Source organism: Sus scrofa, chromosome 2 (assembly GCF_054392235.1).
Source record: "Sus scrofa isolate SSC_HxYL_T2T_F1_AM1 chromosome 2, Sscrofa_HxYL_maternal_Yorkshire_Landrace_v2.0, whole genome shotgun sequence".
NCBI lineage: Eukaryota > Metazoa > Chordata > Mammalia > Artiodactyla > Suidae > Sus > Sus scrofa.
In genome coordinates this window covers 94869123-94892515 of record NC_139384.1, presented here as the reverse complement: position 1 = coordinate 94892515, position 23393 = coordinate 94869123, and the positions used below count along the sequence as shown (strand labels likewise).

The 23393-nt window shown below is 40.4% G+C and overlaps 1 protein-coding gene across 8 annotated transcripts in view; it reads left to right on the top strand.

The window, feature by feature from the left end:
• Positions 1-17013, top strand: part of CERT1 (ceramide transporter 1) — a 128265-nt gene extending 111252 nt beyond the window's left edge. For 2 of the 8 annotated variants that reach the window (XM_085013843.1, XM_085013842.1), the window contains 4 exons: positions 6110-6238; positions 6959-7088; positions 9902-10038; positions 13983-17013. In XM_085013843.1, the coding sequence (XP_084869969.1) occupies positions 6110-6238; positions 6959-7088; positions 9902-10029 (387 nt within the window). In that variant the 3' untranslated portion in view covers positions 10030-10038; positions 13983-17013. Of the gene's footprint in view, positions 1-6109; positions 6239-6958; positions 7461-9023; positions 11669-13247 lie in introns of all 8 variants that reach the window. The other 6 variants (XR_014838076.1, XR_014838078.1, XR_014838074.1 and 3 more) reach the window with 6 other exon arrangements.
• Positions 17014-23393: the final 6380 nt, after the last annotated feature.

The window sequence follows — 23393 nt, the reverse complement described above, 5'->3', positions numbered from 1 at the left end:
TCTTTGTATGTTTGGTAGAATTCACCTGTAAAGCCATCTGGTCCTGGACTTTTATTTGTAGGGAGTGTTTTTATGACATACTCAATTTCATTTCTAGTGGTCGGTCTGTTCAGTTGATATATTTCTTCTTTTTTTTTTTTTTTTTTTTTTTTTGTCTTTTGTCTTTTTTTTGTTGTTGTTGTTGCTATTTCTTGGGCCGCTCCCGCTGCATATGGAGGTTCCCAGGCTAGGGGTCCAATCGGAGCTGTAGCCACCGGCCTACGCCAGAGCCACAGCAACGCAGGATCCGAGCCACGTCTGCGACCTACACCACAGCTCAGGGCAACGCCGGATCGTTAACCCACTGAGCAAGGGCAGGGACCAAACCCGCAACCTCATGGTTCCTAGTCGGATTCGTTAACCACTGTGCCACGACGGGAACTCCATATATTTCTTCTTGATTCACTTTCGGCAGGCTGTAAGTCTCTAGAAAGTTGTCCATTTCTTCTAGATTGTCAAATTTGTTGGCATATAATTGTTCATAGTATTCTCATATAGTTTTTTGTATTTCTGCAGTATCTCTTGTGGTTTCTCCTTTTTCATTTCTCATTTTGTTTATTTGGGTTCTTTCTCTCCTCTTCGTGGTGAGTCTAGCCAGAGGTTTGTCAATTTGTTTACCTTTTTAAAGAACCAGCTCTTGGTTTTATTGATTTTTTTCTTCTTTTTTTTTATCTCTATTTTATTGATTTCCTCCTTGATCTTTATGATTTCCTTCCTTCTGCTGACTTTGGGGCGGCGGGTGTTGTTCTTCTTCTTTTTCTAATTCATTTAGGTGGTGGGTTAAGTTGTTGTTTGAAATATTTCTTCTTTTTTGAGCAAGGCCTGTATTGCTCTGAACTTCCCTCTCAGCACTGCTTTTGTGGCGTCCCATAGATTTTGAGTGGTTGTGTCATTGTCATTTGTCTTGAGGTATTTTTTCAATTTCCTTCTTGATTTCCTCATTGACCCTTTGGTTTTTTAGTAGCATGGTGTTTAGTCTCCATGTAGTAGGTTTTTTTCTCATTTCTTTTCCTGTGGTTGATTTCTAGTTTCATGCCATTGTGGTCAGAGAAGATACTTGAAATAATTTCTGTACTCTTAAATTTGTTGAGGTTAGCTTTGTGCCCCAATATGTCATCAGTTCTTGAGAATGTTCCATGCACACTTGAGAAGAATGTGTATTCTGATTTTTTTGGATGTAATGTCCTGAAAATGTCAACTAAGTCTAACTTTTCTATTGTTTACTTAAGGATCTCTGTTGCTTTATTGATTTTCTGTCTAGAGAATCTGTCCATTGATGTGAGTGGGGTGTTTAAGTCTCCTACTATGATTGTATTCCCATCAGTTTCTCCTTTTGTGTCCATTAATATTTGTGGTATGTATCTGGGTGCTCCTATATCGGGGGCATATATGTTGATGATTGTAATAGCCTCTTCTTGAATGGATCCTTTAACCATTAAATAGTGTCCTTTGTCTTTCTTTATGGCCTTCATTTTAAAGTCTGATAGGAGTGATGCAACTCCTGTTTTCCTGTCTTGTCCATTGGCATGAAATGTCTTTTCCCACCCCTCACTTTCAATCTATATGTGTCCTTTGTCCTAAGGTGAGTTTCTTATAGGCAGCAGATTGAAGGTTTTTGCTTTTTTATCCAATCAGCCACTCTGTGTCTTTTGATTGGAGCATTCAGTCCATTGACATTTAAGGTGATAATTGATAGATGTTTATTTATTGCCATTTTAAACCTCATTTTCCAGGATTCTGTGATTCTCCATTCTTTCTTTCTTTTTTTGATTGGATGGTCTCCATTTATTTTATGCTTGAGTACTTTTCATTTTTTGTGAGTGTAATCTTCAGTTTTGATTTGTGCTTGCCCTGTTTTTTAAGTATGTAAACCCCTTCCTATAACTGTGTGCTTTAGCCTGATAGTCATGTAGGCTCAAACACTTCATTACAATAATAAAATTTTAAAAAAGAAAAAAAGAATCTATTTGCTTACTTCCCTAGCCCACATTGTATGATTTTTTTTTTTTTTTTTTTTTTTTTTTTTTTTTTTTTTTTTTTTTTTTTTTTTTTTTGTCTTTTTGCTATTTCTTGGGCGGCATATGGAGGTTCCCAGGCTAGGGGTCTAATCGGAGCTGCAGCCACCAGCCTACGCCAGAGCCGCAGCAACTCGGGATCCGAGCCGAGTCTGCAACCTACAGCACAGCTCACGGCAACGCCGGATCGTTAACCCACTGAGCAAGGGCAGGGATCGAACCCGCAACCTCATGGTTCCTATTCGGATTTGTTAACCACTGCGCCACGACGGGAACTCCTAAAACATCTTCATGATTAGAACTGTATGCTGGCTTATTTAAGTGACTGCTCTCTAACTGTGGTTTCCTCCATCCTCATTCTTCCTCTTTTTTAATTTATTTTTTTTTTTTAATTTAGAGAAGCCCTTTCAGTATTTCTTTTAGAATGGGTTTCATATTGCTGTACTCTTTTAGCTTTTGTTTGTTGGAGAAATTCTTTATTTCCCCTTCTTTTTTAAGGGAAATAGAGTATTCTAGGTTGCAGATTTTTTTCCTTTCAGTGCTTTAAATATTTCTTGCCATTCCCTCCTGGCCTGTAGAGTTTCTGTAGAGAAATCAGCTGACAGCCTTATGAGGGTTCCCTTATAATTGACACTTTGCTTTTCTCTTACTACCTTTAGAATCCTCTCTTTATCATTAACTTTTGCCATTTTTATTATAATATGTCTTGGTATGGGCCTTTTTGGGTTCAACTTGTTTGGGGCCCTTTGTGTTTCCTGTATCTTGAAATCGGTATTCTTTAGCTTTGGAAAGTTTCCAGTGATAATTTCTTCAAATATATTTTGAATCCCCTTTTCTTTTTCTTCTCCTTCTGGAATTTCTATTATGTGTAGATTGGCCCACTTTATATTATCCCATAGGTCTCTTATATTGCTTTCATATTTTTTCATTTGGTTTTCTTTCTGCTGTCCTGTTTGGGTGATTTCCATTATTCTATCTTCCACGTCACTAATTCATTCCTCTGCAGTATTCATTCTGGTCTTTATTGCCTTTAGTTCAGTTTGTATCTCTGCAAATGAATTTTATAGTTTTTCTTCTCCTTATATTTTCTAGTTCCTTTCTGAGGGAGTCTGCATTACTATTCATATCTTCTCTTAATTCTTTCAGTATTTTCACTCTCTCCCTTTTGAACTTAAAGTCTGTCAGACTACAGAGGTCTGTTTCATCTTTGACTGCTTTAGGTGAATTCTCCCATTGCTTTAACTGGGAATGGTTTCTGAGCTTCTTCATCTTGCTTGTGTTTTTCTTTTTCTGTGTATTTGGGGAAGCCAAACTGTAGTTTGGCACAGTCCAGGGTGCGCCATGGCAATGGGGTGCTTCCTGAGGGTGTGCAGGCCTGGCTGGGTCGTGCTGCTACGGCTAGGTGCTTCCTGCGGGCAGTTGGGGCTGGCCGCTGTGGCGGGACGCTTCCCCAGGCCAGATGCGCCTGGCCAGTGTGCACTGTGGTGGTGATGCAATTCCTGTGGCTGGGCAGGGCTTGCCGGGGTGCACCACAGCAGCAGGGGGACGGTGGTGCAGGGGGCATCCTGACGGCAGGCAGGGCTGGCCAGTGAGCTCCACAGTGGCGGTGCACTTCTGATGCCGGGAGGGGCGTGCCAGGGCAGTGGGGCGCTTCCATTGGGCCGAGAGGCCTGGCAGGGGAACGTTGCAAGGGGTGGTCAGCTTCCCGTGGGTGGTGGGGCCAGTCCACCCTGTATGGCAGGTGACTTCTGGACAAGCGCCCGCAGGTGACTTGTGGGGGGGGATGCGCTGGGAAGGCTCTGCTCTCTGCTAGCTGGCGGGCAAGTGCACACACTGGGGTATTCTATGGCAGCCCGCCCCTCCTCCCTTCCCCTCCCCAACAATGTCGCCTTGTCTCTCCTGCTGGTCCGGACCTTCTCCTGGGTTCCCTCTATTGTGGCTTTCCACTCCCCAGCCCTTAGGGTATTGCTCCCTCTGCCCAGAGCACTGTTGCCTAGTCCCTTAGGCTGTCTCCACACCGCAAACCCCAGCCCACTCCCAAGGACTGACCTCTGGAGCTAGGTCTTGGCGTCCAGCCCCACCTGAGCGTCTCAGTCTTTGGTGTCTGTGCCAGTGTTTCAGATGATCTGTGCGGCTCTCACTCTGCTTTTCAGTTCTCAGACCTGCTGCTGCACTTTTCTCGGTGTCTTGGCGATCCCTCCTTCTCAGCTGATCATCCCCTTGGTTAGGTGGCTTCCTGGGGTGTAGGTTCCCTTTCTCCTTCACAGCTCCCTCTTGGGAGTGCTGGTCCCATCCCAATTCCCTTTCTCTCTCTCTCTCTCTTTTCTGTTGTTTCACCCAGTTATGTCAAGAGATTCTTGCCGTTTTTGGAGGTTTAAGTTTTTCTGCCAGCATTCAGTTGATGTTCTGTGCCAGCTGTTTTACATGTAGATGTGTTTTTTTGTTTTGTTTGTGGGAGAGGGTGAGTGTGTTCCGCCATCTTGCCTCCAAAAAAATCTCTGATATGATCTTAAAGAGTGCTGCTCATCTCTTGATATTTAAGTCATTGTCACTTTTTAAATTTCTGTCTTATCATCCCCGTGAATTTGCATCTATTAGTTCTAATATGGCCAAATTTTTATTATTGGCTTCACATACATTTGCCCAATACTGCTTTCGTCGACTTCATGAAGTTTTGTATCTTTAAAAGATGAACCATTTCACTTTGCAAATGATTGGTGTTATATTGACACTGAGTTGTTGGCTGTTTATTAAATTCAGCAAATGGGAAAGACCCTGTGCTTATTTTATCTCATGTAAAAGTATGTATTCCCAGTTTTTAGGACATAGGTTCTGTGTCGTTCCAACGATATGTTTTTCCTTGCATACTATGAAATCGGAAGATTCAGTCTTAATGGTTTGGAATTCTTCAAATATGATTATGATATCAAAGGAGCAGTCTTCTTACCCTAAAATCGTTGCTTTTAAAATCTATTCTTTGGGTACAGCATAAACAGATCTGACTAGTACCCATGAAGATGTAGGTTTGATCCCTGGCCTCACTCAGTGAGTCAGGGATCCAGCATTGCCGTGAGCCGTGGTGTAGATTGCAGATATGGCTTGGATCCTGCATTGCTATGGCTGTGGCTTAGGCTGGCAGCTCTAGCTTCAATTTGACCCCTAGCCTGGGATCTTCTATATGCCGTGGGCGTGGTCCTAAAAAGCAAAAAATAACAACAAATAAAATCTTTGCTTTGAACAGTTGAATCAGAGTGGGGTTTTTTTGGTTTGTTTTGGTTTTTGCATCCACAGCACATGGAGGTTCCTGGGTTAGGGTCCAGTCGGATTTACAGCTGCCAGCTTACACCATCGCCACGGCAATGCCGGATACATAACCCACTGAGCAAGGCCAGGGATTGAACCTGCATCCTCATAGATACTAGTCAGATGCATTACTGCTGAGCCACAAGGAGAACTCCCTGAAATAGAGTTTTAATGCTATACTTAAAAGCAGTATAATGGCTGTGGGGGCAAATAACAGTTAATGATTACTTAACAGGCACAGAATTTCTCTTTGGAGTGATAACACATTTACAGCTAGGTAGTGGTGGTATTTACATAACATTGTGAGTACAATTACAGCCACTGAATTGTACACTAAAACATTATTCAAGTACTACTCCTGTGGTGCAGTGTGTTGTAAAGATCCAGCGTTGTCACTGCAGTAGCTTGGGTCGCTGCTGTGATGCGGGTTCAGTCCCTTGCCCAGGAACTTCCTTGTGCCATGGGCGCAGCCAAAAATATATATATATATATTTAAATGGCATTTTATGCTGCATATATATTACTGCAGTTTAAGAAGAAGAAAAAAAGTAGCAAAACATACCTAGTGTTCTGCAAAGCCATTGTTTATAATCATTCCTTTGGTGGGCATTCTCAGATGCTTTTCCATTTAAAATTGGACAGCTGTTACCTTTAAGGCATTTTTCTTTTCACATTGTTTCTTTGTTGGTTTCATGTTATATGTGAATAAAAACTAGTTCAAATTTTTTAAAAAATTTTTACTTCCTCCATAGAGAGTGTGGCCTGCTTCTCAGCGGGATGTATTATATCTCTCTGCCATTCGAAAGATACCAGCCAAGACTGAAAATGATCCAGAAACTTGGATTGTTTGTAATTTTTCTGTGGATCACAACAGTGCTCCTGTAAGTACACTGTATAAATGTGTATAACTGTATAATATAAAGCTAAATATATAACACAGGGCAAAAGTGATAAACACACAAACAGAGATGCTTGGTTTGATAATGCTTCTTGGGTTTTTTGTCCTTGGTGGAGTATAGGCATTGTTTTATCTGAAGACAACAATCAGGCCATGAGCGTCTCAGCAGGGTTGTTTTCCTTTCTTCCTCAGGTTAAATGAGAGAATTGAATAGGTAGTATAGATAGGCTACTTCTCACAGTTGCCTCTCAAGCCACAATCAATTACTGGCAAAACCTCTGGTTTCTACCTCAGTTTAGCTCTTTTTACTACTTAAGAGGAGGGAAGACCATTCCTGGTGTGACGTCAGCTTAGCTTGTGTTCTTTATTGGTGCTTATCATAAGATTTTGTTAAGAGATGTTGATGAGTTATGGTTTTTGCTAAATTAATGTAGAATGAGACCAGAAGAGGTTATAAAACACTGGGTATTGGAGTTCCCACTGTGGCACAACAGGATTGGCAGCGTCTCAGGAGCGCCGGGACACAGGTTCAATCCCTGGCCCGGCACAGTGGGTTAAGGATCCAGCATTGCTGCAGCTGTGGCATGGATCTGATCCCCAGCCTGGGAACTCCATATGCCGTGGAGTAGCCAAAAAAAGGGAAAAAAAAGAAAATACTGGGTACCTACTACACTGGTGTTTTATTTATATTTTGTTTTGGCAGCTAAACAATCGATGTGTCCGTGCCAAGATAAATGTTGCTATGATTTGTCAAACCTTGGTAAGCCCACCAGAGGGTAACCAGGAGATTAGCAGGGACAACATTCTATGCAAGATTACATATGTAGCTAATGGTATGTATTTTGTTTGGTTTTGCTACTTGGGTAATGTCACTGTTTTTATTATGATCTACATGGTAAATGACAGTTTGGACAAATATGGACAAAAAAGAAAATTTTTTTCCCAGCCATACCTGCAGTGACTGGAAGTTCCTGGGCCAGGGATTGAATCTGAGCCACACCTGCAGCCAAGGCTGGATCCTTAACCCATTATTCTGCAGTCGGAACTCCTACAAATGTCTTTTTAGTTTTTATCCTTTAGATTTAGCAGTTTTTTTAATTTGCAGGGATGTATATCAAAATTATCAGGAATCTTTTAAAATATACATGCCCAGGAATTCCCGTCATGGCGCAGGGGAAATGATTCCAAGTAGGAACCATGAGATTGTGGGTTCAATTCCTGGACTTGCTCAGTGGGTTAAGGATCTGGCGTTGCTGTGAGCTGTGGTGTAGGTCGCAGATGCAGCTTGGATCCAGCATTGCTGTGGCTGTGGTATAAGCCAGCAGCTGTAGCTCCAATTAGACCCCTAGCCTGGAAATCTCCATATGCCACAGGTGCAGCCCTAAACAGCAAAAAAAAAATATATATATATGTATATATATATATAACATACATACCTGAATTTCTCCCCAGAACTACTATATCAGAGTTTCTGAAGCTGGGGCTGGATAGATAAATTTTAAACCTTCATCTCTAGAACACTCTTACATATTGCTGGTTTTAAGAACTGGTTTATTAAATATTTGCCTAATAGAATATGTGTGTAATTAGGAATATAGGCAACAGTGAGAGAAGAAATTAACATTTTTTTTCCTGTTATCCACCGTTCTCCATTTTAAAAATACATGAGCAAGCTCTTTGACAATCAGAAGCTTTACATCATTCCTTTTGTCTTTGAACTTACATTTCCATTTTCATACAGAGTTTGATCCTAATAAATCTTGTGCTTGAAAATTTTTTCTTGGCTATGCCTGTAGTATGTGGAAGTTCCTTGGCCAGGGATCAAACCCACATCTCAGCAGTGACCCAGGCCACTGTAGTGACAATGCTAAATCCTTAAGTGCTGCACCACAAGGGAACTCCAATGTTTCTTTTTCTCCAAATTTTCCAAGATCATTTACTGGGGGGTGTGTGTGTGTGTGTGTGTGTGTGTGTGTGTGTGTGTGTGTGTGTGTGTGTGTGTGTGTGTGTGTGTGTGTGTGTGTGTGTGTGTGTGTGTGTGTGTGTGTGTGTGTGTGTGTGTGTGTGTGTGTGTGTGTGTGTGTGTGTGTGTTTGCGCATGCGCACGCACCTAAAGGCGTAGAGCTGGAAAGAAATAAACCAAATCATTTACTGGTGTGGGTGTGGGGGTGTGTGTGGGTGTGTGGGTGTGGGTGTGTGGGTGTGTGTTTGCGCATGCGCACGCACCTAAAGGCGTAGAGCTGGAAAGAAATAAACCAAATCATTTACTGGTGTGGGTGTGTGGGTGTGTGTGTGGGTGTGTGTGTGTGTTTGCGCACACGCGTAAAGGCGTAGAGCTGGAAAGAAAACCAAATCATTTACTGGTGTGGGTGTGTGGGTGTGTGTGTGTGTGTGTTTGCGTGTGCGCACGCACATAAAGGCGTAGAGCTGGAAAGAAATAAACCAAAAAGTTATTGAATTGTTTGGTTGTTGGGTTACTGGAGAGTGTTTTTTCTTTTTTTTTTTTCTCTTTTCTCACTTTATAATTTTGGAGTTTTGTGTGGCTTTTTTTTGTTTTATTAATTGTAATACAATTTGTTGTTGTTGTTTGTTTGTTGCCTTTTAGGACCACAACTGGGGCATATGGAGGTTCCCAGCTTAGGGGTCTAATTGAAGCTACAGCTGCCGGCCGACTCCACAGACACAGCAGCGCCAGATCTGAATCGCGTTTGCAACCTACACCACACCTCATGGCAACAGCGGATCTTTAACCCACTGAGCGAGGCCAGGGATTGAACCCTCAACCTCATGGTTCCTTGTCGGATTCATTTCTACCGTGCCATGACGGGAATTCCTGAAATACAAATGATATAAAAATAGTATGTTAGTTTTAGGTTCTTTTCTTGTTGTCAGGCTTTTTAGTTTTCTGAATCTTTGCTCTCTGGTCCTTTCTCAGTTGCTAATGACTTTCATATTTCATGTTGGCCCACTGCTGGACAGCTCTGTCCATCAGTTGTTATGGTTCCTTACTACACCTCTTTTCTACCTATAGTGGTTATTGGAGTCCCTCTAATTAAATCTTCAAACTTTCTCTTTTTTTTAAATTTTTTTCTTCCATTTTCAAAAATTTTACTGAAATATAGTTGATGTACAGTGTTATAATTTATGCTACATATATAACAGAGTGATTCAGTTAGACACATACATCCATTCTTTTTCAGGTTCTTTTCCCATGTAGTTCAAGCTTTCTTTATACAGGGCCATCATTGCTAGTGTGTTTGAAAAGATAATTATGTGTGAGTAAGTTACTGTCCGATTATGGTAATGAGTATATCTGCCTTCAGTAACCTAAAATGTTAACAATATTTACATGTAAGTTAGAGAACCAAGAACATTTTAAAATAATAAATGCTTTTTTATTTGCATTTAGAGAACCAATATTTACATATAATTTAGAGAACCAAGAACATTTTAAAACAGTAATAGATGCTTTTTTATTTGCTTTCTATTTTCATATGGTTGTTAGTATTAAGGGATGAATGGTCAAAACTTTAAGAGATGCTGTTTCAATGTGAGGAATTTTTTGAAATTAGAATTAACAAAATGAGTGCTCCAGGTGTATAGGAGAATTGTGTCTTACCAGTTTTAATATTCCTTTCTCTCACAGTGAACCCTGGAGGATGGGCGCCAGCCTCAGTGTTAAGGGCAGTGGCAAAGCGAGAATATCCAAAGTTTCTAAAGCGTTTTACTTCTTACGTACAGGAAAAAACTACAGGAAAACCTATCTTGTTCTAGTATTAACAGGTACTGGAAAGTATGTTATCTAAGTATTGTTTTGCATCTTAATTTTCTACTTAATATATCTTGACTATTAGTCCATATAAAGATATGACACATGTAAAAACCATCTCATTCTTTTAACATCTGTTGTATGAATGTTACAGAATTAATTAAGCACAGTCCTACGTTAATGTCTGAGCGGTTCCATATTTTTACTGTCACAAAATGCTGCATGAATATCTTTGTGCAAGGAGGTGAAATCTTTAAATTTTTTTGTAAGTGATCTGTTAACATGGTTTAGAAATCAAAAGTATGAAAAGATACACAGTAAAATGTATTCTCTTCCCCCAAAATCACCCAGTGTTGTGCTGCCACGCCCCAACATACACACAAAAGTATATAGCCGCTGTTAGTAGTTTCTTATGTCTTTCCAGAGATATTTTATTTTCACCTGAATAAGCAAATACAAGTGTATTCCCCCCACACATACACATATTTTATTGTAATTGCTGAAAAGGTTGTGTACGGTACACAGGTTTCGCTATCTTGTTCTCGCATATACTTTATCTTGAAGGTCTTTGCGTGTTGGTGAAGAGCTGCTTTATTCTTTTTTTAAGGCTGTGTAGAATCCCATTGTGTAGATGTACACAGTTTCTCTAGCCAATCCTCCATTTGTAGATGTTAAAGTTGTTCCTAATTTTTGCTAAAACAGAGAAATTGCAGTCATATCTACATGTCATTTTGTACGGGATAAGTTAGTAGATGTGAGACTGCTGGCACTTTGCCAGGGGCAGAGGCGTAGAATTGTATTTGTGATTTAGATGTTGCCCTCTATAGAGATTGTTGTAATTTACCATCTCACCAGTAATAATGTATTGGAGTGCCTGTTTCTTTGACCTTCTCACACAATGTATGAAGTAAAACTGATTTTTTCCAACTTGTTAGGTGAAAAACACTTTCCCAGTGCAGTTTAAGTTGTAGTCCTCTTGTTACAAATGAGTTTGAGCATCTTTTCATCCATTTGAGAACCGTTTTATATAATTCTATTTCTGTGAAACTCAGTGTTAACATTTGAATTTGTAATAGGTATTACCAAAGCATAATTCACAAGCAGTACATGAATATGAACATCCTCTCTTGCTCACCTATATGGAGTGTTAAATCATTGGCTAAGAAATCTATATTCTTGGTTCAGTATCTTTACTTTTTGGCCACAGCTTGGTATGCGATCTCCATTCCCAGGCAAGGGATTGAACCTGGGCCACAGTGGTGAAATAACCACTAGGCCACCAGGGAACTTCCTTGAGTCAGTTTCTTTAGATAAAAATAATATAGTTAATAACTGTATATAGTTGACTCATGAGCATCTTGGGATTAGGGGCACTGGCCTTCTGCATAGATGAGAATCAGGTATGACAGCCCACCCACCGTGTCCTACGTGCCTCTATATCTGGAGATTTAACCAACCCCAGATCATGTAGTACTGAAAAGAAATAGTGTGTAAGTGAATATGGGCAGTTCAAGCCCATGTTATTCAAGGGTCAGCTGTAGTTAATGTCTGTTTTTAACCAAGTCTGGTTTCTAATACTGTCTATAGTGTGTTATTTCTTTTTTTAAAAAAAGGCTAAATGTATTTTCAGATACTGACACAAGGGTTATTGCACTGATGTACCAGCTCTTTAGATTTTCTCAGGAAAACAGGTTACATGAAAATGTTAAACAGGTTCTTGTTTTACTTTTCTGAATGGTTAGTATTAGGGAAAAAGCCTGATCTCTGAGGGATTTGCTTCAAGCATAAGTGCACTGCCTGGAGTTCCCATTGTAGCACAGTGGAAATGAATCCAACTAGGAACCATGAGGTTGTGGGTTCGATCCCTGGCCTCGCTCAGTGGGTTAAGGATCTGGCATTGCTGTGGCTGTGGTGTAGGCCCTCAGCTACTGCTTCAATTCAGCCCCTAGCCTGGGAACCTCCATATGCCGTGGGTGCGGCCCTAAAAGGACAAAAGACCAAAAATTTAAAAATAAGTGCACTGCCTAGATGCTCTATTTTCTTTTACTCTTTTATCCTCCTTCATTTTTTTGTCCACTCCAAGGCACGTGGAGTTCCTGGGCCAGGGATCAGATCCAAACTGCAGTCACAACCTAAGCCAAAGCTGTGGCAACACCAGATCCCCAACCCAGGGATTGAACCTGCATCCCAGCACTCCCAAGACACCGCCACTGATCCCATTGTGCCACAGTGGGAGCTCCTTAATGCCCTATTTTTAGAATATCTTGTACCTTAGAATTTTTATGGCTAGATCTGGACACATAGCTCCTTATTGCTTCTGTCACTACATTGTATTTATCAGATACACCAAAAACCTGATGCTACATGGTAGCAGCAGGCTTGTCACTCGCTGGGTGTCTCTCCCCAGAGCCTTAAGATTTCTAAAGCATTTCTGTTTGCTTGAACCAAAACCATGCTTGCAGCTTTATGTTTTCCCTCTTCACCTCTAACTTTCAGCCTTGCAGAGAAGGGCAAAAGATATAACTGCGTATTAAAGGAAAGAAATCAGAATGCAGATATGTATAGAACATGCTCTCAACTATGTTTGAGAAGAATGATTTTGAAAACATCTGCAAAATACATGCTAACATATTAATAGCATTTACCTCTAAACTGCTGGATTTAGGGCATTGTTTTATTGAGTATGTGTGTGTACACATTCTTCTTTTATGGACCTAGAGAGAAAAGGTTGAAATCCTTGGAAAGGAGTTCCTCCTAGGGGAAAGAGGTGGTAGCATTGTTTGTGGATACATGAGTATGTGTATAACGATAGTACTGGAAAGACTCACTGGCCAAAAATTCAGATCTGGCTTTTGAGTCCAGATCAAGCTTCTTTCTGACAGAGAACCAAATGTAGCCTTAACATGTAGTGAAAATCTTCATTTACCTTAAATAATGTTTGTTTCATAGTAATTTTGGAATATGTATGCATAAAGTAGATCCTAGCATTGAAATCTTAGGAAAGCTAACATTCCTAAATATGGTGATGGAGAAATTGTACTTTTCGGTATTGTATGAGAAATTCCATGAAGAGTTAATGAGGCCCAAAGATACCTAAAAGTTAGTCAAAACTCTTAAATTCATTTGCCATGGTATTTCTTAAGATAAGCAAACCTCTTTCCCATAGCCGAAAAAAAAATTTTTTTTTTTTCTTTTTTAGTGCTACTCTCATGGCATATGGAAGTTCCCAGGCTAGGGGTCAAATGGGAGCTATAGCTGCCTGCTTACACCTCAGCCACAGCAACGCCAGATCTAAGCCATGTCTTCGACCTTAACACCGCAGGCTCACAGCAACGCCAGATCCTTAACCCACTGAGCAAGGCCAGGGATCGAACCTGCATCCTCATGGATACTAGTCAGATTCGTTTCCACTGCACCACACCGGGAACTCCTCCAATTTTTAAGATTCTTGATAAATGATACTGTATAGCAAACTTTTTATTGAACACAAAGAAGAAAGTGCCAGTTTGCAAGGTTCAGATCCAGAGACCTCCTCCTGATTCCCTCTTTGCTTACCTGTATGGCACAGTGCCCTTTATTTTTTTAACTTTTCAAAAGATTTTTTTTCCCTGGCAATAGCCACAGCATATGGAAGTTCTGGGGCCAGGAATCGAACCCATGCCACAGCTGCAACCTGAGCCACAGCACTGATGACACCAGATCCTTAGCCCACTACACCACCAGGGAACTCCTCAAAAAAATTTCTTATACTTTCCATTATTTTCTGATAGTTAAATTTCAAATATGTAAAGTTAATAATTTTACATTCTTAAAGGTGAAAAATCCTTAAAATATAAACTTTAGTAGAGATTTTGTGCATTCCTTGAATTTGGGGTAGGAGGAGTATATTCTGGTAGTCATGCAGCTGTTAGTAGTAATACAGTGCTGAATGTTTTACTTGTCCTTTTCTTTTCTACAGTGACTGAAGCAAGGCTGTGTGACATTCCATGTTGGAGGAAAAAAAACAAAATTGAATGCTCTAAGCTGGAACATAGGATCTATAGCCTTGTCTGTGGCCCAACACCTTGGCCTTGTATACAAAAATGAAAAAATACTGCAATAGCAAAGCTGAACATAACACTAGCTGTCTCCTGCTAGATCTCCTCGTGCAGCATATAACTATAAATACATGTAAGATTACATGTATATGGCTATATTTTTATTTGCTTGCTCCTAGAAGAGAAAAAAAAATGAACTTTGAATCATAACTAGGAATTGATGCTTTAATTTTTGGAAAAATTTTCAGAATTTTTAATTTACTATGGTTCAGCCTAAGAGCCTCAGTTGTATCAGGTTTTGTGCACAAAAGAAAAGCACAAAAGTTGGACGCACATGGGGCATGTGCTTTCTGTGCACCAAATATCTGGATGGGGTTCTTTTTTTAGGCCTACAGTCAACTCTGTGTCCAGAATTTTTTGACTTTTTTGCTTTGTATAATCATAGAATTCATTGCTGCTGATTTCTATAATAATTCATGTTGTCATGTAAAGTGTATCTTAATAACTGAGGGCTGTCAATAACCTGTGATTTCGCCTTTTCTATAGTCTTACTCCCATGAAGAACCTTGGTTCTGATGGAGAAAGAGTGAAAAGCTTTATTTTTTTTCTCCAGATATCTTTATATTTCTATTGTATTTTTAGTTGTGTGCTGTCTGCTGCAGATTTATTTCAGTCTGTTACAAACACAATTTGGTAATTTCCTAAATTGGTTCTGCCTGCCTCCAAACAGAAACATCTGTACAACATATAGGTATAAACTACTTTCTGGTAAAACGGTCAGAATAAAATGAGCTCAAGTTTTCCTGAAATTTGTGAGAGGATATACAGTATTACTTGTTAAAGCAAATCAAACTGAGTTTGACATTTGATTCAGTATTTCTAGTATTAAGTAACATGTATATTTGTTAGTCCTTCTCATTTGGGTCAATTTAAAAGATATGTTGCAAGATAGACATAGAAAATACGGGCAGTACTCCTGTTGGCCTCTTGATCAGAAACTTCAGCAGAGCAGTAAAGAAGTCTATGTGATTCAAACTGAAATTCTTCCCTTAGTTGTTGTAAGAACTTAAATGTAAAATAACCTTTTTGAGTTGTAGCCCTCTGAAAAGCCTTGAAGCATGGAGTTGAGGCAGGGAATGGTACTTACTGAAGTAGAAATGACTGCCCACTTCAGAATCTTCTTTGTGTTTATACACAAATGTGCATACCTAAATCAGAGGCATTTTGTAAACGCTTTGCTGACTTGTTCTTCTATGGAAACACAGAAACCGGACCCATGTTGTAAAGCAGAGAGTCATGTCACATGGAACATGTCCTGTATATATTTCATACACGGTAATGGAATCTTAATGATAAAATGCAAGGTGATAATTTAATGATGGGATTAGTCTGATCACTTAATATACACAATCCTGGAAGTGAATTACTTGCATCAGATGTAGTGGTATTTATTATTCTGTACAGAGAGAAAAATACATATAAAACATATGCTTACATTACATGCACGCAGATTTCATGCTTCATAAATCTTTTCTATTTTTTAATTTACCTTTCTCTAAATGATGTGCATGGAATATGCCTTATTATAGAAAAATGCTGTTCATAATTTGACTACGTGGAAAAGTGCCTATATGGTGGTAATGCTAGTTAAGGCAAATAAGAAAAATTATCATATCAGTTTACTACATCACCAGTTAACATTTTATATTGTGATGTTAAAAAAAAAGAAAAGTTTATACCTCAAATGTGTATTTTATTTTACAATCAGTTGTGGGGTTGGAATGGGAGGGTTGGGGAAGGGAAGGTTTATTTACCATAGCCACTAATGGGAAACTTCAAAAAAAAAAAAATCCTATGTGCCCACTATAGATGTTTCTCTGTTTGCCATTTGTGGTAACTATCACGACTAAATTGGATAGCTTTATTTTACAAAGGTATGGCAAGTTTACAGAGTGGTGTCTAAATCTACATTAGTTGCATTTGCACTAAATGTTAATAATACTTTTGCAATTTATTCTGTAAATAAAATGATTACACTAAAAATATTTGTATTTAAAAAAGAAGAAAAAGATACATATAACCTTCGGATATAATCCTGCCCAACCAGATTTAGGACTGAGTTAGGGAGTATGAAAGGAGTTGAAACGAGATCAAAATTTGGAGAGGTACTAGCCCTTGACACAACATTCAGACCCTTTAGAATTATTTCTGTATGGCTGATGCTATGCTGAATACACATGATGTTTTTCTAAACTATAGTTATTTCTCTTCCCCATGCCCCCCCCCCAAAAAAAATCATTTTACTCGCTTTTCTACTCACTCTTTTGTACTCTGATAGAAACATGAAAAATATTGGTGATGAGGGGTTTTGTCCCTGAGTGCCCACTGTACAGTTCAGGAAAGCACAGTGTTTCACTTGGAATCAGAGCTCCTGGTTTTGAGGTGAAGAGTGATCCTAGCAGCTCTTGATTTGGGTTCGCCGTGGGGCAGCCAGACCAAGGAGGAGGACGACTGGGAGAGCTCTAAGACTGTAAAACAAGGAAGAGGAGGAATGGGGTTCCCATTTGTTCGGTGTCATCCGCTAATTTGTACTCCTACACAACATCAGTGTCAATGGCTAATGAGAAAATTTTAGTTGGGCTGAGCTGGTTCTCTTGTGAAATTGTGCTGGTTATCTTTAAGCTTATCAGTTGTTTGTCCAGTTAAACACTTTCACCAGTATTTGATCCAAGTTGTACAGACGATGTATTTGGATTGTCATTGTTCATCTGCAGACTCAAAACATAATCATTTTAAAGTACCTTGGGAGTGTGTAGAGTGTAACTATTCTATAATAGCTTTATGATCCTGATGATGTTTTTAAAAAGTAATTAAGTTGGATCTTCCATGTTACAATCACAAAATTAAACCCAGTATTTAAAAGTGGAAAAGTATTAAAATATTATGGACAAATGTGCTTGCTTGATTGTTTTTATTAACCCAGGTACTGCCCTGCATAATTCTCTGAGTAGTTATGAGCTTGAAATACTGCAGTTCAGTGTTCTTCAGACTGTAGATTGTAAGCCAGTTAGGGATCAAGAAAACTACTGAAAAAAATTTAACAAAATAGAACAGAATGGAATAGATGAAGGACATAGCATGTAATAAAGGTAAATATTTTATGTCTTTTATATATGTCTGTATGGTATATGCACACAAACTGTGTGTGTGAGGTTATAATTTTATTTTATTTTGTGTGTGTGTGTTTCTTTTTGCCATTTCTAGGGCTGCTTCTGCGGCATGTGGAGATTCCCAGGCTGGGGCTTGAATCGGAGCTGTAGCCCCTGGCCTACCCCAGAGCCACAGCAACGCGGGATCTGAGCCGTGTCTGCAACCCACACCATGGCTCACGGCAACACCATATCTTTAACCCACTGAGCAAGGCCAGGGATCGAACCCACAACCACATGGTTCCTAGTCGGATTCGTTAACCACTGAGCCACAGTGGGAACTCCAAGGTTATAATTTTAAATTATTTTCTTTTTTTATAATGGATCCTGGTGCAAAAGTTCAATTGCGAGAGAGTGAACCATGTGCAGCTGGGCATTTCTAAAATGGAAGCACAATGCTAATCATATACATTAAATTTTAGCTATATGCACTTAGCCATAAATAAATCATCCCTCACTTAATTGAATGATATGGCCAGCTCCACTTGCTACACTCCTTGAACCACCATGAGGTGGGAAGTGTGAATTTGCAGTGTACTCAGTCACTGGTTTCCTCCATGTTATATTGAAAGGCCTGAGCATGGTTCTCCCCTGGTATTCGAAGAGACATACCATCCAAATAGTATAACCTCAGATAGAAGCCAACTACTTAATCTGGTGGGATGCTGGGGAGAAAATTTGGCTGTTGTGTTAGGTTTATTGACAGAGAAATAGTATTGTCTTCATGGCACACGTCTATGAAGTTTTTCAAGAGCAGTTTTCACATTACACAGTTTCTGCTTTAGACTTGACTTTGGAATATAACTTTTAGGTGTAGTTCTAACTAGCAGTTTCCAATTCATTTGCTTTTATAGTGTCTTTCCAGATTTTGTCATTGTTTGAAGTAGATTCTCAGAGGACTCATATTATTGGCATTTGCACTGTCTACCCATTAAAAAATGTTTTGTGAACCCTCCATGTCTGTACACTCTGAATAGCCTTAAACAAATACAAAATTGAACAACTTTATTTGGCCTCTTTGTTCTCCTCCACAGAATTCTGTGAGTTTAGTACCTGAACAAGTCTTAGAAGATCTTTGAAGTTACTAAAAGATGCCCAACCAGGTTTTTCTTAACACCCAGGCTTTAGGATTATTGAGGTGCTAAGTGAGGATGTCTCTATAACATGTACCGCACACCTTGCCTGCATCTTATCTAACTACTCCCCTTAAAACACCTGGGGGGGATGGTAGTGGATGGTACAGCCCATTTTGTAGAGATAAGGAAGTAGGCCAGGGTCCAGTCCTACTGAGTGACTCAAGTTCTTTCTCTCTGTTAGACCCTGCTACTTTTTAATGCCTTATGTATTTAATGTCAAGAATATAATGTTTGCCAGAATAGGAAGAGGTAACATGCTTGAAGAGTAGAACTTTGAGGTGGGGATCTTAGCACCACACACTTCAGTATTGCTTCACAAAACTACAATACACATGTCACAAGATCCCGCCACATCTGTGAATGTTATCTTTTTTTTTTTTTTTTTTTTTTGGCTTTTTAGGGCTGCACACACAGCATATAGAGGTTCCCAGGCTAGGAGTCTATTCAGAGCTGTAGCTGTTGGCCTACAGCACAGCAACGCAGGATCCAAGCCATGTCTGTGACCTATACCACAGCTCACGGCAACACTGAATCCTTAACCCTCTGAGCAAGGCCAGGGATCGAACCCACAACCTTATGGTTACTAGTCAAATTCATTTCCACTGTGTCACAACAGGAACTCCTATAAATTTTATCTTAAAGGTTAAATTTGGCCATCACTTGATGCCTTCACTGACTTCTGGTTCCCCAGTTTAGAAGGATGAAACGACCATAAACAAGCCCAGGAAAAGTATTTTATCTTGGATCTTTCAACCCAGGGACAAGATCCAGCATAGGCATTGTTTTTGTGGGCAGCCTGCTGCAAGATGACAACTGAGGTAGTGACTTCAGTGTGCTTTGAATCCATCCCTACTGTGGTTTATTTTTTGCCTTTTTTTTTTTTTTCCTTTGTAGGGCCGCAAATGTGGCATATGGAAATTCCTAGACTAGAGGTTGTGTTGGAGCTGTGGCTGCTGGCCTACCCAAGCCACAGCAACGTGTAATTTGAGCCTCATCTGTAAGCTACACCACAGCTCATGGCAACACTGGATCCTTAGCCCACTTAGCAAGACCAGGGATCGAACCCACATCCTCATGAATACTAGTTGGGTTTGTTACTGCTGAGCCACAATGGAAACTTCTACTGTGATTCTTTTATATTAATACTGCTTGGAATTGGAAGCCCTAAGTGGTAGCTGGGTCCAGCAGCAGGGAATCCTTGTGCGGCTAAATCAAGATGTAAATGTCCAACCATTTTAGCAGTGTGGGTAGATGGTACTAATTCTTCAGCACCCAAAACCAGTCGCAGGGTAAATACTTATTGAACACCTACTATGTGACATGCAGTGTTGCAGGATTAGGGATAGAGCAACAGAGAAAACATCTAGCCTTTGTTGTTTTGGTTATAATCAGGTTTTTAAGAAGGGCATCTAAAGCAAGAGGAAATAGGCTTTGCGATCAGGAGCATTTCAATAAGGTATATTAACGATAGATTTAACCATATTTGAGTTGTGTGCAAGTCTTCTTAATGCTTGGTTCTTGGTTGTGCCCTCAAAAGGTAGATAGAGAATGGGTTGTTGCTGTGTTTTAACAAGTTCACCAACTTCCATGCACATTGATAGCCTCAATTAATTAGTAAACTCTTCTATTTTCCTGATTATTTTATTTCAAAAGTACATTTCAATATGTGGCTTGTGACTTTAACTTTTCATTCCTAATAGCCAGTAGATTTTTCTGTTACTTCTAAGTGAATTTCTCTCCATGTTCCTGGATACCATGTATTCAACATGCTGAACAAGAGTGAAATTTAGAAGTCAGAAGACCAGAGTTTTTCCAGCATTCTCACTTGAACAGCTTTGATCTTGCCAAGTCATTTCAGTGTTTCCAAATCTGTTTTTCTTTTCTATAAAGTAATATGAAATCATCTACCATGGTTACATCACAGGATTGTTTGGGGAAGAGTGTGATAATGTATTCAAAATGTTTTGAACTCTAAAGCACTGTGCAAATGTAAGGAACTCGGGTCAACTAGATATGTGTGCTAGATGCTGTCTTTTGAGTGCTGAAGACATGAAGCTGAGTAAGACACTGGAATAATGACAAGGAAGATGTAAACATCTGGGGGGCTTTGAGCCAAACCGTAAGTCACTTGTCTTATCTGAGATTTAGCCAACCAGGAGGGGTATGTCCCGTGAGGGAGAAAATCAGAAAGAGGCAGAGACCATTGGTGGAAACCCTTGAAGGCTGTGAGTAGATCAATCTACCAGCAGAGGGCATCACTGAAGGGCTTTCTTGAACATTATTTTACCAAACCCTGAAAAACCAGTGGGGCTGGGTGCCTGGTTTTGTTTGGATATGGAATAAGTTGACCAACCATTAATGTTGTTTCTACTTGTGAATACTTCTTATGCTAATGTCAGTGATAATAGTGACAGTTTTTTTGAAACTTGGGAAATTGATCCTGTCTCAAACAAACTGCCCAGTAATCACTGCCATGTTTGTAAAGTATTAGCTGAGTGGGGAAGAGTTCAGAGCCAGAGAACTAGGGTAGAGATGAGAGTCTCCTAAGTGATCTCTTTTTCTCCTGACCAAGTTATCCTTTAATGCCTAATGCCTCTTGCTAAATGTTTCAGTAGTGCCCTTATCTCCAGGACTAAATACATACTCTTTGACTTGAGTCTGATGACCAAGGTCTCTTTGAAATTTGACCTTATGGCATCTGCCTTACCAGCCTGTCACTCCTTGGTCCCTCCACAAATAAATCACCCGAGCCAAGATTTACCCCATATCACTCAGCAATCCGCGCTTACCTTCAAAGGAACTTCTCGAGGTCCCTGGTGGCTCAGTGGGTTAAGGACTCCATGTTGTCACTGCTGTTGCTCTGGTTACTGCTGCAGCACGGGTTCAGTCCCTGGCCAGGGAACTTCTGCATGCTGTGGGCACAGCAAAAAAAAAAAAAAAAAAAAAAAAAAAAAAAAAAAAATCATCTGAAAGGAACTTGTCTCTCTCCTCCCTTTAGTCAGCATCCCAAACCTACTTCAGGGTCCCAATATCTGATATTAACTATACTGGGCCCTCATCCTGTACCTCATCCTCTTCAGTTTTATTGTATTTTCCCCATCATACTCGGATTATGTAACTACTGACATTGCTATTGTATGTAACTATTATTTTGTCTTAGGAAAGAAGTCCTAATTACAATAATTCATTGTGTCAGCCATTCAAAAAGATGGAGGACCTTTAAGGTTCTGTACTAAGGTAACAAGGAAAGACATGGTCCTTGTCTTCAAGAGACCATGGTCTGGGGGAAAATGTGGGCAAGATTCACCACTGAAGTATGGTGGGGGGGGAGTTTGTATTTTTTCATCATTTTAGGGGTTTGGGGGGGGTCGGAACATGTTTTGATGGCATGTTCAAGATTCTTCAAGGTTTGGATTCTACCAGCCTAGGTAGGCTGTGCTAAACGCAAATAAAAAATGGGCCTTCCTTCAAGAGTTTCCATTTAAAATTGTGATTATCCAGGCTGTACCAGCAAGCCAGATTCAAGCTTTGGCTCCTTACCAGCGGTGGTGCAGTGTGGGTGAGAGCATGAGAACCTGCTGAAGGAGCTGTGGTCAGAGGTGAGTGGGCTGCTCATGCAGACCTGAGTTTACTTTCCTATTAAGAGCCATAAAGGGACTTCCTCTGCGGCACAGCAGGTTAAGAACCTGGCGTAGTCACTGCTGCGGCTCACATGCTGCTGTGACATGGGTTTGATCCCTGGCCCTCAAACTTCCACATGCCATGGATGTGTCCAAAAAAAATGTTTTTAATAAAAATAAAAAAAGCAATAAAGGTTTAAGAATGAGGTAGAGTGTTCACAGGCCGTACCCTAGATCAGAAGAGATGAGGCAAGAAGTACACCAAAATTTGATGGTTTTATTGGTAAGAGCCCTGAGGCCACAGCCCTAATCCAGACTTCGAAGTGGGCAGGGAGGTAGAGGCACCTGTTTATCTCCTTTGTGAGCTTCTGGCCAGGAGAGGGTGGGGCAGTGAGAGGTTTTCCATCACATCATTTAGGGTTAACACTCTGGTTTGCTTTATTGTGTCCACTGCATCTAATAACATACAGTGCCTGCTGATCGTGGAGTGGAACCTGAGACAGAATTTGCCCTTAACTGTCCCCTGCCCCCACCACATCCACTAAACGGTTTGCCATTTCAAATTTCAAGTGACAGGAAAGCAAAGGCTAGATGACTTATCAACACGTGTTAGATGACTTATCAACATGGCCTAGATGACTGTAGCCATTCTCTTGTGGATTACTTCCTGCCGCTTTCTTGCCAGGTTTCCTTGACAAAACACACGAATCACACAAGGTACCTGTGTGTAACTGTCACAGGGCCCTCTGGCCTTTTGGCTCACTGCCATCTGGCTTCAGACATAACCAATTGAATGGTCTGTTGAATTAGCTTCTTGCCTCTGAGTAATTCTGCTCCAGAGCTCCAGTCCTGGGAGGTTAATATACAGAGCAGTCAAACTGCAGGGCTATAGGGTGGGTGAGATGAAGGTAAGTGAGCGGGGAATGGTATATGCAAACCTCCTTAAAGGTAGGCTATTTTCCCCTTTGGGTCCTCTGAGAGAGAGCAGGGACCAAGAGATAAGAAAGTGAGGGAAATAATGGCTAAAAATGTCTCTTTCTTTAGGACAGTCATTCCAACTTTGTTGGCCTCTCCCTGGGTGTTTGCTGTGTGCTTCTAGATAAACACAATTTTCTAATACCATTTATTCCTGGTACCATCAGGCACCTCACACTGAAATCCAGAACTAGTAGAGCAGCAACAGAACTGCCCAAGTCCTGGCCCCACCCCAGACCAAGGGAAGGAGAACCCAGGTGAGTGAGCTGCGTGACCCCCATCGGGGAACCACCAGACTAAAGCACTTGCCTGTCCTACCTCCTAACTCCAGCAGGTGGCGCACGGCTCTGGCCCATTGGCCTAGAGAACAAGTGTCTCACGACTTGACACAA